The sequence below is a fragment of the Bactrocera tryoni genome, chromosome 3 (assembly GCF_016617805.1).
Source record: "Bactrocera tryoni isolate S06 chromosome 3, CSIRO_BtryS06_freeze2, whole genome shotgun sequence".
NCBI classification, from domain to species: Eukaryota; Metazoa; Arthropoda; class Insecta; order Diptera; family Tephritidae; genus Bactrocera; species Bactrocera tryoni.
The window spans coordinates 54,565,557-54,578,926 of NC_052501.1; the positions used below are offsets into that span (position 1 = coordinate 54,565,557).

General features: G+C 38.9%; 1 protein-coding gene across 1 annotated transcript; it reads right to left on the minus strand.

The window, feature by feature from the left end:
• Window positions 1–4,255: 4,255 nt before the first annotated feature.
• On the minus strand, window positions 4,256–6,879 carry LOC120770689. Its single transcript, XM_040098271.1, has 4 exons — window positions 6,628–6,879; window positions 6,426–6,554; window positions 5,007–5,508; window positions 4,256–4,908 (listed from the first exon to the last, which is right to left on the minus strand). Exons 1-4 carry the CDS (start codon window positions 6,877–6,879, stop codon window positions 4,256–4,258), a joined length of 1,536 nt encoding a protein of 511 aa, XP_039954205.1.
• Window positions 6,880–13,370: the final 6,491 nt, after the last annotated feature.

Here is a 13,370-nt window from a genome sequence, read left to right on the forward strand (position 1 = left end):
TTTTGGTGGCATTTGGGAGGCCGCAGTTAAATCAGCCAAAGGGCATTTGAATCGTAGCGTTATGAATACCAAGTTAACATATGAGGAACTCACTACAGCCTTGGTAGAAATAGAAGCAGTTCTAAAGTCTCGGTCTCTATCACCACTTTCGTCTGACCCCAGCGACTACGAAGCTTTGACTCCAGGTCACTTCTTAACTCGTAGTGCGTTAAAGAGTCTTCCGGAGCGAACAGTAGCTGATAACGTCAATAAAGTCAACAGATGGAATCAAATAACTGCCATCAAACAAGTATTTTGGAAATGTTGGTCACACGACTATGTAAGCGACCTGCAAGCGAGAACAAAGAGGAACACTGACCATGGAAATGTTGGTAAGAGCGCAATGGTTCTTATCCATGAGGACAACATACCTCCGCAACGATGGCTAATTGGTCGTGTCATAGATGCTATCCCAGGAAAGGATGCACGAGTCATAGTGATTGATGTACGAACTTCAAAGGGTATAATTCGTCGCCCAATCCACAAAATTGCAGTTTTACCTGTTTGAAAGTCCTTTCAACGGGGCTGGGATGTTGGGTCACCTAACGTTACACCCTATTAGTTATTAAGGTATTTTTAGTTTAGTTACTCATTTACATATTCTAGACGTAAAGATACATATTAGGCGTAAAGATACATTGTTATGAATAAAACATGTTCTGCAATTTTCATTTAGACGACTCAACTGTTGGCGGATATATCCAGCTTAAAGTGAACTAGAAGAAGAACTATTGTCAGAAAAGGATTCTGTGTGAATTTCAATTTCATATATCACACTATGAACGATATTTTCGGTCAAAAGTCAACTATAAAAGTCAACGGGGGTCCACATATTCGGTACCTAGGAGCTTGAACAGTTTTGGTTGGATTTGGACAATTTCTGGTCAAAAGGTAGCATACTTAAAGGGAATTATTACCGCAAAATTGTATTCCCTTATATTATTTAATTCTTTATTTGTGTACTGGAAAGTGAAAGAATCAAATGGAATTTTAAATTGTGTTATATGGGAAGTAGGCGTGATTGTAGTTCGACTTCGCTCATTTTCACACTGTGACATAGAAATATTAAAAGAAGTACCAATTGAAAAAAAACAAGTAAGGAAGGGCTAAGTTCGGGTGTCACCGAACATTTTATACTCTCGCATGATAAAGTGATAATCGAGATTTCATTATCCGTCATTTACATATTTTTCAAATACCGTATTTGTGTAAAGTTTTATTCCGCTATCATCATTGGTTCCTAATGTATATATTATACAGAAAGGGCATCAGATGGAATTCAAAACAGCGTTATATTGGAAGAAGGCGTGGTTGTTAACCGATTTCACCCATATTTCGTACATGTCATCAGGGTGTTAAGAAAATATTATATACCGAATTTCATTGAAATCGGTAGAGTAGTTCCTGAGTTATGGTTTTTGGTCCATTTTCAATTTAAACAAGTAAGGAAGGGCTAAGTTCGGGTGTCAACGAACATTTTATACTCTCTCATTTACATATTTTTCAAATACCGTATTTGTGTAAAGTTTTATTCCGCTATCATCATTGGTTCCTAATGTATATACATACTCGTATTATACAGAAAAGGCATCAGATGGAATTCAAAATAGCGTTATATTGGAAGAAGGTTGTGAACCGATTTCCCCCATATTTCGTACATGTCATCAGGGTGTTAAGAAAATAAGAATTTCATTGAAATCGGTCTAGTAGTTCCTGAGATATGGTTTTCGGTCCATAAGTGGGCGAGGCCACGCCCATTTTCAATTAAAAAAAAAAGCCTGGGTGCAGCTTCCTTCTGCAATTTTTTCCGTAAAACTTAGTGTTTCTGACGTTTTTTGTTAGTCGTTATACCTGAAGAAAACGACTCTGTAGAGTTTGGTTGACATAGCTATAGTAGTTTCCGAGATATCTACAAAAAACTTAGTAGGGGGCGGGGCCACGCCCACTTTTCCAAAAAAATTACGTCCAAATATGCCCCTTCCTAATGCGATCCTTTGTGCCAAATTTCACTTTAATATCTTTATTTATGGCTTAGTTATGACACTTTATAGGTTTTCGGTTTCCGCCATTTTGTGGGCGTGGCAGTGGGCCGATTTTGCCCATCTTCGAACTTAACCTTCTTATGGAGCCAAGGAATACGTGTACCAAGTTTCATCATGATATCTCAATTTTTACTCAAGTTACAGCTTGCACGGACGGACGGACAGACGGACGGACAGACGGACGGACGGACAGACAGACATCCGGATTTCGACTCTACTCGTCGCCCTGATCACTTTGGTATATATAACCCTATATCTGACTCTTTTGGAAATGCCTGAAGGAAACGACTCTATAGGATTTGGTTGACATAGCTATAGTAGTTTTCGAGATATGTAAAAAAAACTTAGTAGGGGGCGGGGCCACGCCCACTTTTCCAAAAAAATTACGTCCAAATATGCCCCTCCCTAATGCGATCCTTTCTGCCAAATTTCACTTTAATATCTTTATTTATGGCTTAGTTATGACACTTTATAGGTTTTCGGTTTTCGCCATTTTGTGGGCGTGGCAGTGAGCCGATTTTGCCCATCTTCGAATTTAACCTTCTTATGGAGCCAAGAAATACGTGTACCAAGTTTCATCATGATATCTTAATCTTTACTCAAGTTACAGCTTGCACGGACAGACGGACGGACGGACAGACAGACATCCGGATTTCAACTCTACTCGTCACCCTGATCACTTTGGTATAAATAACCCTATATCTGACTCTTTTAGTTTAAGGACTTACAAACAACCGTTATGTGAACAAAACTATAATACTCTCCTTAGCAACTTTGTTGCGAGAGTATAAAAATTTTTTTTGAATCACCCTAGTGTACACACTCTGTGGTGGCATGCGTTTAATTCTTGGCACTCAGGCATTCAAGTATGTGATACATATACTTTAATATATACTAGCTGACCCGGCAAACGTTGTTTTGCCATATAAATTATTTTTAGGTAATTTCATTGAAACACTCTGTGATAAACTATATTTTTCTTTTTGTTGTCAGGTGCGAAAACGATCAAAGCAGATAGTTTTCCGACACGCGAACATGCGACATATAGTTGTCCGTGTGAAAAACATGCATTTTCCAGATTCAGGCCACAAACACTCAATGATTTGCCTTGTGATTTATTAATTGTCATGGTGAATGCGAGGCGAATTGGAAATTGGATTCGCTTAAACTCCAGTTCGGTTGGGATCATTGGAATTCTCGGAATGAGAACTTCCTCACCTTTGAATTTTCCTTTTAGTAGTCTCGCGTGAATCACATTAGCCATGAGTTTTGTGACCGCTAAATGCGTTCCGTTGCGTAATTTTGGTTGGTTGAGATTGCGGAGCATGATGACGACTGAACCAACCTTCAATTGTAAATTGTGCGGTGGACAGCCAGGCACATCCAATGAATTCAAGAACTCAGTTGGGTAGTTGGTTGCTTCGACTTCGTTTGTTACACAGTCGATAGATTTGAAGGAATGCAGTGTCCCAACGATTTGATTTTGAATTTTGAAGTTTAAGTGATCCACATCCTTGTCCTTTGCTGCTAAAATTACTCTTTCACTCAACCAATCGTAGTTTTCGTGGTTAGCAATGATGTTCGGAAACACTTTGTTGATGAGCTCCTCTTTCGTTGAGACAGAATCGCAAAAATTTGGCGGGAATGAAATGACCGATAGTTAGCGGTTGATTGGAGAACAGTTCGGCAGATGGATCGTTTAGAAATGCAACTCGCATGTTTGTCGTGAGCAGAAGTTTCCACACATAACGCCACAATGGTGATGATTTGAGGCAAGCATTGATCTCATCGGAAGCGGTCGATCGTGGTATTACTGGTAGTATTTGCCGGAAATCGCCTGAGAGTAAAATCAATGCACCCCCAAAATGTCTTGCGTCATTACGCAGATCTTTCATAGTGCGATTCAGAGCTTCTAATGCGCGCTTATGCGACATTGTGCATTCGTCCCAGATAATGATTTTGCTTGCTATTAAAACTTTGGCCATTGCTGAATGTTTCGCTATGTTACATGTCGGTTCTTCAACCGCTTGCAGGTTTAATGGCAATTTTAATGCAGAATGAGCGGTTCGGAGACCTTCCAACGTCGTTGCCGCTATTCCAGAAGAAGCAACTGCTACAGCAATTTCTGATCTTGTACGAACTGCAGCCAAAATCAATGATATGAGGAATGTCTTTCAAGTTCCATCAGGCGCATCAAGGAAAATCATGCCGATATTTCCATCATCAATTGCCTTCATCACCGTATCGTACAGTTCTTTTTGTTGAGGATTCAACAATGGTATATTCGTTCGAACCAATTGGCTTAGTGCATTTGTGTCGTATTCACGTTCACGCTGCAATTCTCGTTCGAAAGCGTCGTTTACTCCACGATCAGGCGACGTCATTCCTAACCTAGCTAACAAACTGCCGCACATGAGGTAACACATGTCTTCTATCAAAACCAAGGCCTGGTTGTGCATCTCTTCATTCATATCAAGATGGGGATTCTCTGAATGCAAATTGAGCTCGTGACGTGCAACACGAAATGTTGGCAGCACTATACCATTGACAGTTCGAAGTGATTCAAATGATGTCGGGCCACGAACATTCACCAGCAATAGTCGTAAGTAAAAGCATTCATCATTTTTCGGATAAACTGTATAAATACAGCCAAGAGCTTCAGTAGAACGCACATCCGGATGACCAGGAACTACATTACCTTGCTTTCGACGTTGAAATTTCTTCGATGAAGCATTCCAAGTGTAATAACGCGGCATCTCTGAGTAAAGTAACGCACGTGCAAACGGATCACTTTGGCAAATCGAGAAGAAACTGGTCAATGTTGTCGCTGTTGGGTTTTGAGCTCATTGAGCGGCATTTGCTGGGGTGAAATAAACTCGTTGACCGTTCTCCATATGCACTGCCAAATGTGTAACACTCGGATACCGTTCATGAATGGTAAATGAGAATATACGTTTTGGCGTTCCTCATTGGAGCATACGTATCGACCATTTTGATAGCGCGTGATTTCATCATTGGGGTCAGGAGCTTGAAGACCAAAAGCCGCCCTGTCACTGCCCTTCGTGACATATTTGCAGATGTACTTGATGGACTTCACTGAATTGCAATACTCCACGTTACAATGCGCCCTGAATGTTTTGGAAAGAAGTGGCGAATACGGAACAACCCAAGAGTTGTCGACCACGAAATCATTTCCTTTCACTTTGACTGTGATTGTTCTACCGCCATCATCAGAAGATCGACGTCGATACAGTGGATAACCATCTTTGCCAGTGATGGTATCAACAGTCAAATTTTGTGGATAACGCTTGGAACACTTGCCGTCGACCATGCACGGTGATTGTGGGTTAATGGCGCCACACGGTCCATTAATCATGTTTGTAATTACGACATCATGCAGGTCTGGATCGGTTTCGGGATCAGGAATCTCGGCAAATATGATGTCATCAATTTGGTCTGGCTGTATTCTTTCGACTAACCAAATGAGAATGTGCGCATGCGGTAAGCCTCTTTTTTGCCATTCAATGGAATACATCCAACATCGAGTATCCCCAAAGACACGATGCCCAACAATATAGTGCATGAGCGACCGGATTTTTTGCCTGAATACACGTGCGGTGATATCGTGCCGATCACTTGATGTTTGGCCAGGAAGCAGCAGTTGAACAATTTCTATCCACTTAGGATTGCACGCGAAGGTGATGAACAGGTCTGGACGGCCGTAATGACGTACATATGTCATTGCATCTTGCGTATATTCATGCATATGACGTGGACTGCGAACGAACGTCGCCGGTAAAGTAGTCAACCGACCAAAATCAGATGCATTTCCTTCGGTGCTAATTGCATCGCGTAAATGAATGTACTGCTCCGTACGTAGTTTGGTTTGATTTAAAGTGATGAAAAGGAGGCGCTCCGCTCCTATTTTGGCATACATATCGACGCAAAATTGCTGAAATAATCGGCGAAACCGAAGCAAATAGTTGTCAACATTTTGGCGAATCATCAAACGATACGCGTAAAAATTCATTCCGTTGACCTTCCTGGTAGTTTCCTCACCTAAAATGATATCAGTGACATTAGTGTCATATTGAAATGAGAATTATGTGTGAGCACAATATCGCGTGATTCCCGGCTTTCGCCAACAATCACAACTGCAACCTCATCTATCGTTGGAGCGTTAAATTGGCGTTCGTGCGTTCCAGCAGGTCGTTTATCCGCTCTGACCACGACTTTATAGTCATCATTTGGCATGCGATCCAACGCAGTTTTGAATAACCAAACCAATGCATGATGTTCATGAAGCAGCTGCTACAAATCGCGAAGAATTCCTCTTCTCATTACCGTATTGATTGTTTGGCGCTGATCAAGTTGATGTTCCACATTGCCCATGAAGTAAATTTGAAGGAATTTATGTTGTGCGTCTTCAAGTGGTAGCAATGATCCAATTAGATGGTGAATTTGGCCTTGAATCTGTAGAGTCAATTACGAAATTAGATTCAATATTTTTTGTGCATCAAGAGAAAATGATCGGTTAATTTATTACCTCGAATGTCGGAATGAATCCGCGTTCATGAATAATATCTGCTCCAAATGAAGTCATTTGAAAGCATCCGTTGTATTTCTGAGCGTTCGATAGAAAATGACGTGATTCTGGTGTTTCACCAGTAAGCAAAGAACGCAATGGCTCTGTTGGCAAGGGCAATGGTGGTAATTTAACCTTGCCACTGAGACAGCACAGTCCAGGTGTTTCTCCAGCGAACTTCAATGCACCGCAATGGTTGCACACAACCTCCATTGGGTGAATTTTAACGGAAGGATGCGAGCTGTAATCAATTCTGCAATCGTAATGAAACGCTACTCGATCCAAATCAACACTTGAAGCACTTCTTCTTATGCGTTGATTTAGATTATCACGTTGTTGAGTTGTTTCATTTGCCCGACGATTTCTCATTGTTAACTTAGCCGTTTCATTTTCCGCCTGTCTTTCTTCTTGTGTTTGTGATGCACGAAGTCGGGCCATACTAACACGGCGCTGTTCTCGTGCGATTTCTTGTTCATCTGTCGTCAATTGATAGGCAATATTCCGAACTCTATTTGCATTTCGCGTTCGATGCGAAAGATTAGATCTTTTGGCTCGTGGCATTCTGAATTACACTGAGAAATGAACACACAAAACATGTACTCAAATGTCATAACCTCACAAAATAAACATCTTTCTTGGCAACTTACCGTTTGAAAATAGAATTCCACACCAATATGATCAATCAGAATGAAATGAACAGTGAACTCGAATTGATTTTCAAATTATTCCACCTAAAAATTAATTGAACAACCCGAAATTAACGTTTGGGTTGATTATCGATGAGCACCCAATAACAAAGACTTCACCTCTATGAAATCACTTTTCGCTTGCAATTTTCACAATAGCCGTGAACATAAAATTACCAATAAAACACGGCTAATATATCGTTTCAAAACAATGTATTAAATCAAATTGAATTACAATAACTAACGAAAGCCGATAAAAGCTTAAGAAAATGCCGATATTTATGTTACTAAACTCAAGTCACATATGTATGTCATTGCATCTTGCGTGGGTTGCCAACTGTGCATATGCATGCAGTTGTCAAAAGTTGATGCACACAACGCCATCTACTGGCAATACAGCATTTAAAATCATGTTCGTTTTTATTTCCTTTTTAAAATCGTATTTGAAAATTTATTTTCTTCATAATTTTTTTTTTCGAAAAATTTTCCAGAATTTTCTTAAGTATTCTCCTTGTTTGGGCGGAGACCTGTCCGAATTGGTGGTATTCACCGAAATCGGTCCAGGCGTTCTCCAGTTATAAGCGTAGTAACTAACGTCACTCTCTTTTATATATGTATATAGATGTTCACGATAAAAGCTTATATGGCAACACAGCCGAAATAGTTGGATACACCTGCGGCCTTTAAGGATGAGACAGCCGCTGATTAGTTGTGTGTGTAAGGCTTGTATCGTCAGCAAAGCGGTAATGAGAGAAACAAATGGCAGGGATTGAGGGTATCAACTGTCAACATATATCTCATATCATATCATCATATCTGGAATTTCTTCGGAGATTGCATCATTGCCTTTGGTTATAGTCTATTGCAAATTTCGTTAAGATATCTTGTCAAACAAGAAAATTTTTCCATACAAGCACTTGATTCCAATCGTTCAGTTTGTATGGAAGCTATATGGAGAAAAAAGGACGTGAAAGGAACTGGGAGACCAATGTTTTAAAAACTAAGGGGCGTATATACAGGCTTGCATGGCTAAATAGATTCAGATCATCATGCTGATCATTTATATATAAAGTTGATTAATTTCGAGGTTCAATACTTTTTCAAAAAAAAACACAGATACTTTAAATTTAGTGGGGAATGTTTATTACCATTCGAAAGAACATTCTTTGGCATTTATTTTTTTACGATGGTCTCTTTAAATGATGAAAATGGCTACTTCTCAAATCCGTTGAATCGATGTTAATCGATGACTCGTCCGAGCATTTCGACTAGCGAATGACACGCATAATGTTTTGAGACTTAAAAATTTGCACATCCCCACAAGAAAAAGTCCAAACCGTTAAAATATCTGCTTACCGAATTGTTCTCTTAACAACATGCGATGTGTGGGTAGTGGCTCCGTCAGGCGTCAAATAGTCGGTTACCAGTTATGTTCTCGCCAGCATCATTTTTGTAGAAATATGTACCTATGGTTCTACCGGCCTAAGCACCATACCAAAGCGCTGTTTTCCTGGGAGAAACGGCAGCTCTTGAATCTCTGGAACTTTACGAGAGCCCATAGAGCGAAGCGATGTCACTTCTTCAATACGTGGTGTGTGTGGTCTGTGGGGTCGAATATTATCCAATAATGAATTCTGGGTCTAAAGATGGTGATGGTGGTGTATATTATATAAATCTGTATTATATGTATTATATAAATTTGTACCAATTTGTACCAAACGTTTCAAACTTATGAACATTTTTTAATTTTGACAAAGAATCAGAAAATAAGATGAAGATATCAAATCAAACATCACAATAAAGATAAATTCTCTGTAATGTTATGTATTATATAAATAGTCTGTTCAATGTGCAAGAGTTGAATTGTCTTAAGTTCTAAGTTTCTGCAAAACCTAACTCATAATAAATTATGTGTTTGCAGTAAATTATATAAATAAGCCCATTGTCTATCCATATTTGCCCTTTAGCATGTATGTATATAAGTTATGAAAATCTATCAGAAAATAGTATCTACCACTTGAAGAGCATTAATTATAAATCGTGCAGATGAGACTCGAAGCAGTATACGGATGCGTGTTTAAATATTTATGTATGAATGAATGTATATAATAGGCCAGGGCCATATATGAATTCTATGTACAAATCTTCCAACGGTTATTACATGTTCCCCCCAATTGACATCCGTACGACAGTAGGATCCTGTCAAAATACAAATCCCTATGCTTCGACAGTTCGTCGGAATTATTGATGAAATTTTATCGGCAATGATGATATATTTAAATATATATTTGTTGGTATGTATTAATGATTTCTCCTCTGAATTTACAGTTTTCACTCTAGAATAGAGGACAGAAAATCACTGCAGTAAAACATAAATCATTTATTGACCCCAATAGGTAGCACATGTATACAACTCCAACATTTGATTGCATAAAAGGTCGATTGAAGTGTCAAGACGTTGGTAGAGGGTGACACGTGAGGCATGAAATAGGTGTATAGTCGGAGCTTTGTATTTAGTGCAAAAGCTACAAGTCAAATATTCCACCCCCTCCAGGCCCCGTTCACTGTCATCTCTCGCCAGCCATCACTTGAGTTCTCGAATGACAGCAAATCTCGCGTGAATTGTCAAATGTGATACGAGTGTTAAAATGAGTTTACTTGTTTCTCGTTTTATTACAGAATATGCGTATGTATGCATGTGTTATATGAATTGCTGCTCATTTGTTAATATGGGTTTTGTAGCCGTCAGTCACTGCCGAAAGCTGCAAGAGACATGTGATGGAAGCATCCCTGTTAGAAAAATGTGAACGAAAACAAATTATTTCAAGCCGGAAAGATCGTTTTGCTTATCCGAAATGAACATTAATTAAGGTGCTAATAGAATTGGGTATTAGTAAAACATATCTATGCTTAAGACTACATACATTCCTTTATATTTGTAACGTTATATCTGTTTATGTAAAGATTAAAAAAATATCTCATTTACCGTTATTGACTTTAAAAACTGTTCAGAAATCTGAATTGATCCATCCTATAACTGTAGTTTATCCTGTTCAAGAAACATGATATTAGTCGGACCAAAGCTACTTTTGATTTTATGTTCCAGTTTTTGGTTAGAATCTAAAAATTTCATCTCTAATCAAATGGGGCTAAGTTAAAGCTTTTCATAGCTAAAGCTTATGAAGAGCTTACAGAAGTGCTGTATTCATTTATCTAAGAGTTTAATAGACGAACTTAGAGAGTTAAATACGGAATTATATTTATAGCATACAGTTCGTAAAGAAAACGTGCGAACAGGCTTTATTAGCAGATCGGGTTCAAACTTAGTTACTAACTTGAAGTTAACAGTTAAATTTTAAAGATTAATTACATTCTGGAGAGCACTATATCTCTGAACTGGATCGTCTGAAAATAAAAAACCGAATAGTTTTCGGTAAAGTTATATTAAATCTAGCAAGGCAAATCAAAGGTAAAAGCAAAATAAAATTTTTCGACAAAATTTGCTGTTGCTCAAAAACAAATGATTTTTGACCAAAATTTCGGCTTTAAATGGTTTATAAAAAAAAATATTTTTCGGTGAAAAAAATCTTCGTTTTAGAAATAGTTTGAGACTAATCGCTTAAGGCGTTTTCGAGTTCTGTTTGCCACCGACCTTGAAAACGCAATTTTGAGAAAAACGCTGGCATCTGCACATCCATGCATTTTGAAAAGCCTTTTCAAATTTGGGTATAACATCGAAAATATTCTCCGGAATGCATTGACATTTTCTGTGTATATTAAATAAATGCACATCAAGAAAAAAGTAAAACAAGTAAGAAAGGACTAAGTTCGGGATCGGAATCTAACCAATGATATATATACTTATACACAATATGTAACTTATACAATACATATTTATTCGACATAAGATTTGTTAGTGTTTAAACTTGTATTCAGTAAATTGGGGAGCACCCAGCACTGTGTTAATTAAAACAAAAATATCCGATTTTTGCTTAATACACTTGGTTTTTTAAACAATTTTATGTTTCGTAAATTAACTAAATATGAATATCGACGGGTGAGGCGGCGACACTCAAATTCCGGGAACAATTTGTCGGTGCTGGCGATCAAGTTGACGCGGATCGTGGTTGACTTGTGAGGGAGAGTAGCGTAAGGTGTCGACCCGGAGCAGTGTTTAAGCGAATTTGTATATGACCAAAGTTGAGGTGCGATGAGTGTCCTTTTGATAGTTGACCTCTACTATTTTGAAATCCAAGGTGTCCCCAGGTGTGGTGTATTGGTGATGATATGGTGGACAGTATTAGAGTGTGCCATTAGTTTTTCCGGGTAGAGTGGATGGATGCTTAACTCATTTAAACAATTAGAAAAACTAAAAATAATATACGTTGTTATTATACAAAATCAGCCGGATGTTCGAAAATCCTGGTAATGGCTATATGGGGCTAGGTCAACTTTCGTCCAATTGTATCCATTTTAGGTACAAAGATACACTATTATGAGCAAAATACTTTGTCTTATTTTCATTTGGATAACTCACATATTGGCCGTTATATCCAGCTTAAAGTCAATAGGAAGTTCGAAAATCTTTATATTCGGTGTATGGGGAAGTATTGACCCGATTCCACCCATTTTAGATACACAGAATGATTACTGCAGGAAAAGGATTTTGTCTGAATTTATATTGCATATCTTGCATATTGACCACTATTTTCGAACAAACGTCAACTACTGGGGTCCACATATTCGGTACCTAGGGTCTTGAAGAGTTTTGGTTGGATTTCAACATTTTTTTTCATAAGCTGGCACATACTAAAGACATTAGATAGATCTTGATACTGAGGTATTGCACTGCGACCTATTGTGCCCTCTCCTATATCACATATGGTCACCAATTTCCAGAGCCTGAAGAATTCCAGGAGCCTGCTGGCGGTGTGAGCTCCAGTATGACTTTATGCGGTGGGGCATGTGCGCATGCCCCTGAAGCACAGACACAGGCCTTTTCAGCTTTGATAGTTTAAGGCTTACCGAAGGCTGTGTTGTCTTGGCAGCCCAAGCAACCGCTCCATAGGTGACAATAGGCCTAACAATCATGGTATACAGCCATCTAAGAATACCTGGCTTGCATCCCCAGGATCTGCCGGCCAGGCGTTTGCATATCATGAGTGCCTTTTTGACTTTGGACAGCGTTAAAGGACAAGGAATTTTACTCCTTTCGACATCTTCACCTCCCTGCCTCCAATTGTTAGGGGTCTCAAGCCCGCAAGAGATTTCCGCTTAGTAAAAGGGATCACGTTAGTTGTTGCCGAGTTAATATTTAGCCCTACCGTGTTACATCATCCCTTTGCTAGATTTGAGCCTCTTTGACCAATGTCGCAGAGAGTGTTCTCAAACTTGCTTCGCGCCATTATAACATTATAACAATGTCGTCAGCGTACCCTTGGCAACGAATTCCATTGCTAGTGAGCAACTCAAGGAGCTCATCTACAACCAGGCGCCATAGCAGGGGGAATAGTACCCCACCCAGTGGGCAGCTCCTTGTAGTGCCAAGACGAATCTTGCTCTCCGCCACAGTTGTTTTAGATACTGAACGAATCAACCGGAATTTAAAATTGTGCTATATCAAAAGTAAGCGTGGCTGTTGTCTGATTTGGTCCATTTTCCCAATGGGACATAAGAATGTCAAAAGAATGCTATGTACTAAATTTTGTTGAAATCGGTTGGACGGATCTCGAGATATAGAATTTCACTACAATCCCTACACCCATTCTACAATTTTTACACCGATTATCATAAAGCTCTCTCATACCTTAGTGGTAAAATATAATGTCTCTGGCGTATTTAGTTATTCATTTATGGCGCTCTTAGTAGTTTTCAACAATACAGTTATCCTCAAATTTTAGCTATTTTCACTCTGTCGGTCGAAGTTCTTATAGGATTTGTACCCAGCAAATTTGGTTGTTTTAGCTTAAGTTGTTTGGGAGATATGTACATTACTGTACCGAATTACAGCTTTATGTC

Bases quoted from the DNA above. Each gene is read 5' to 3' on its own strand.
- LOC120770689 (XM_040098271.1), bottom strand. From the start codon at position 6,879: ATGGAGGTTGTGTGCAACCATTGCGGTGCATTGAAGTTCGCTGGAGAA. The intron at 5,509-6,425 runs GTAATGAGAAGA...ATATTTGCCGAG, and splicing joins AGCGCCAAACAATCAATACG to ATTCCTGATCCCGAAACCGA. The intron at 4,909-5,006 runs GTATCCGAGTGT...AAAACCCAACAG, and splicing joins TCATTTACCATTCATGAACG to CGACAACATTGACCAGTTTC.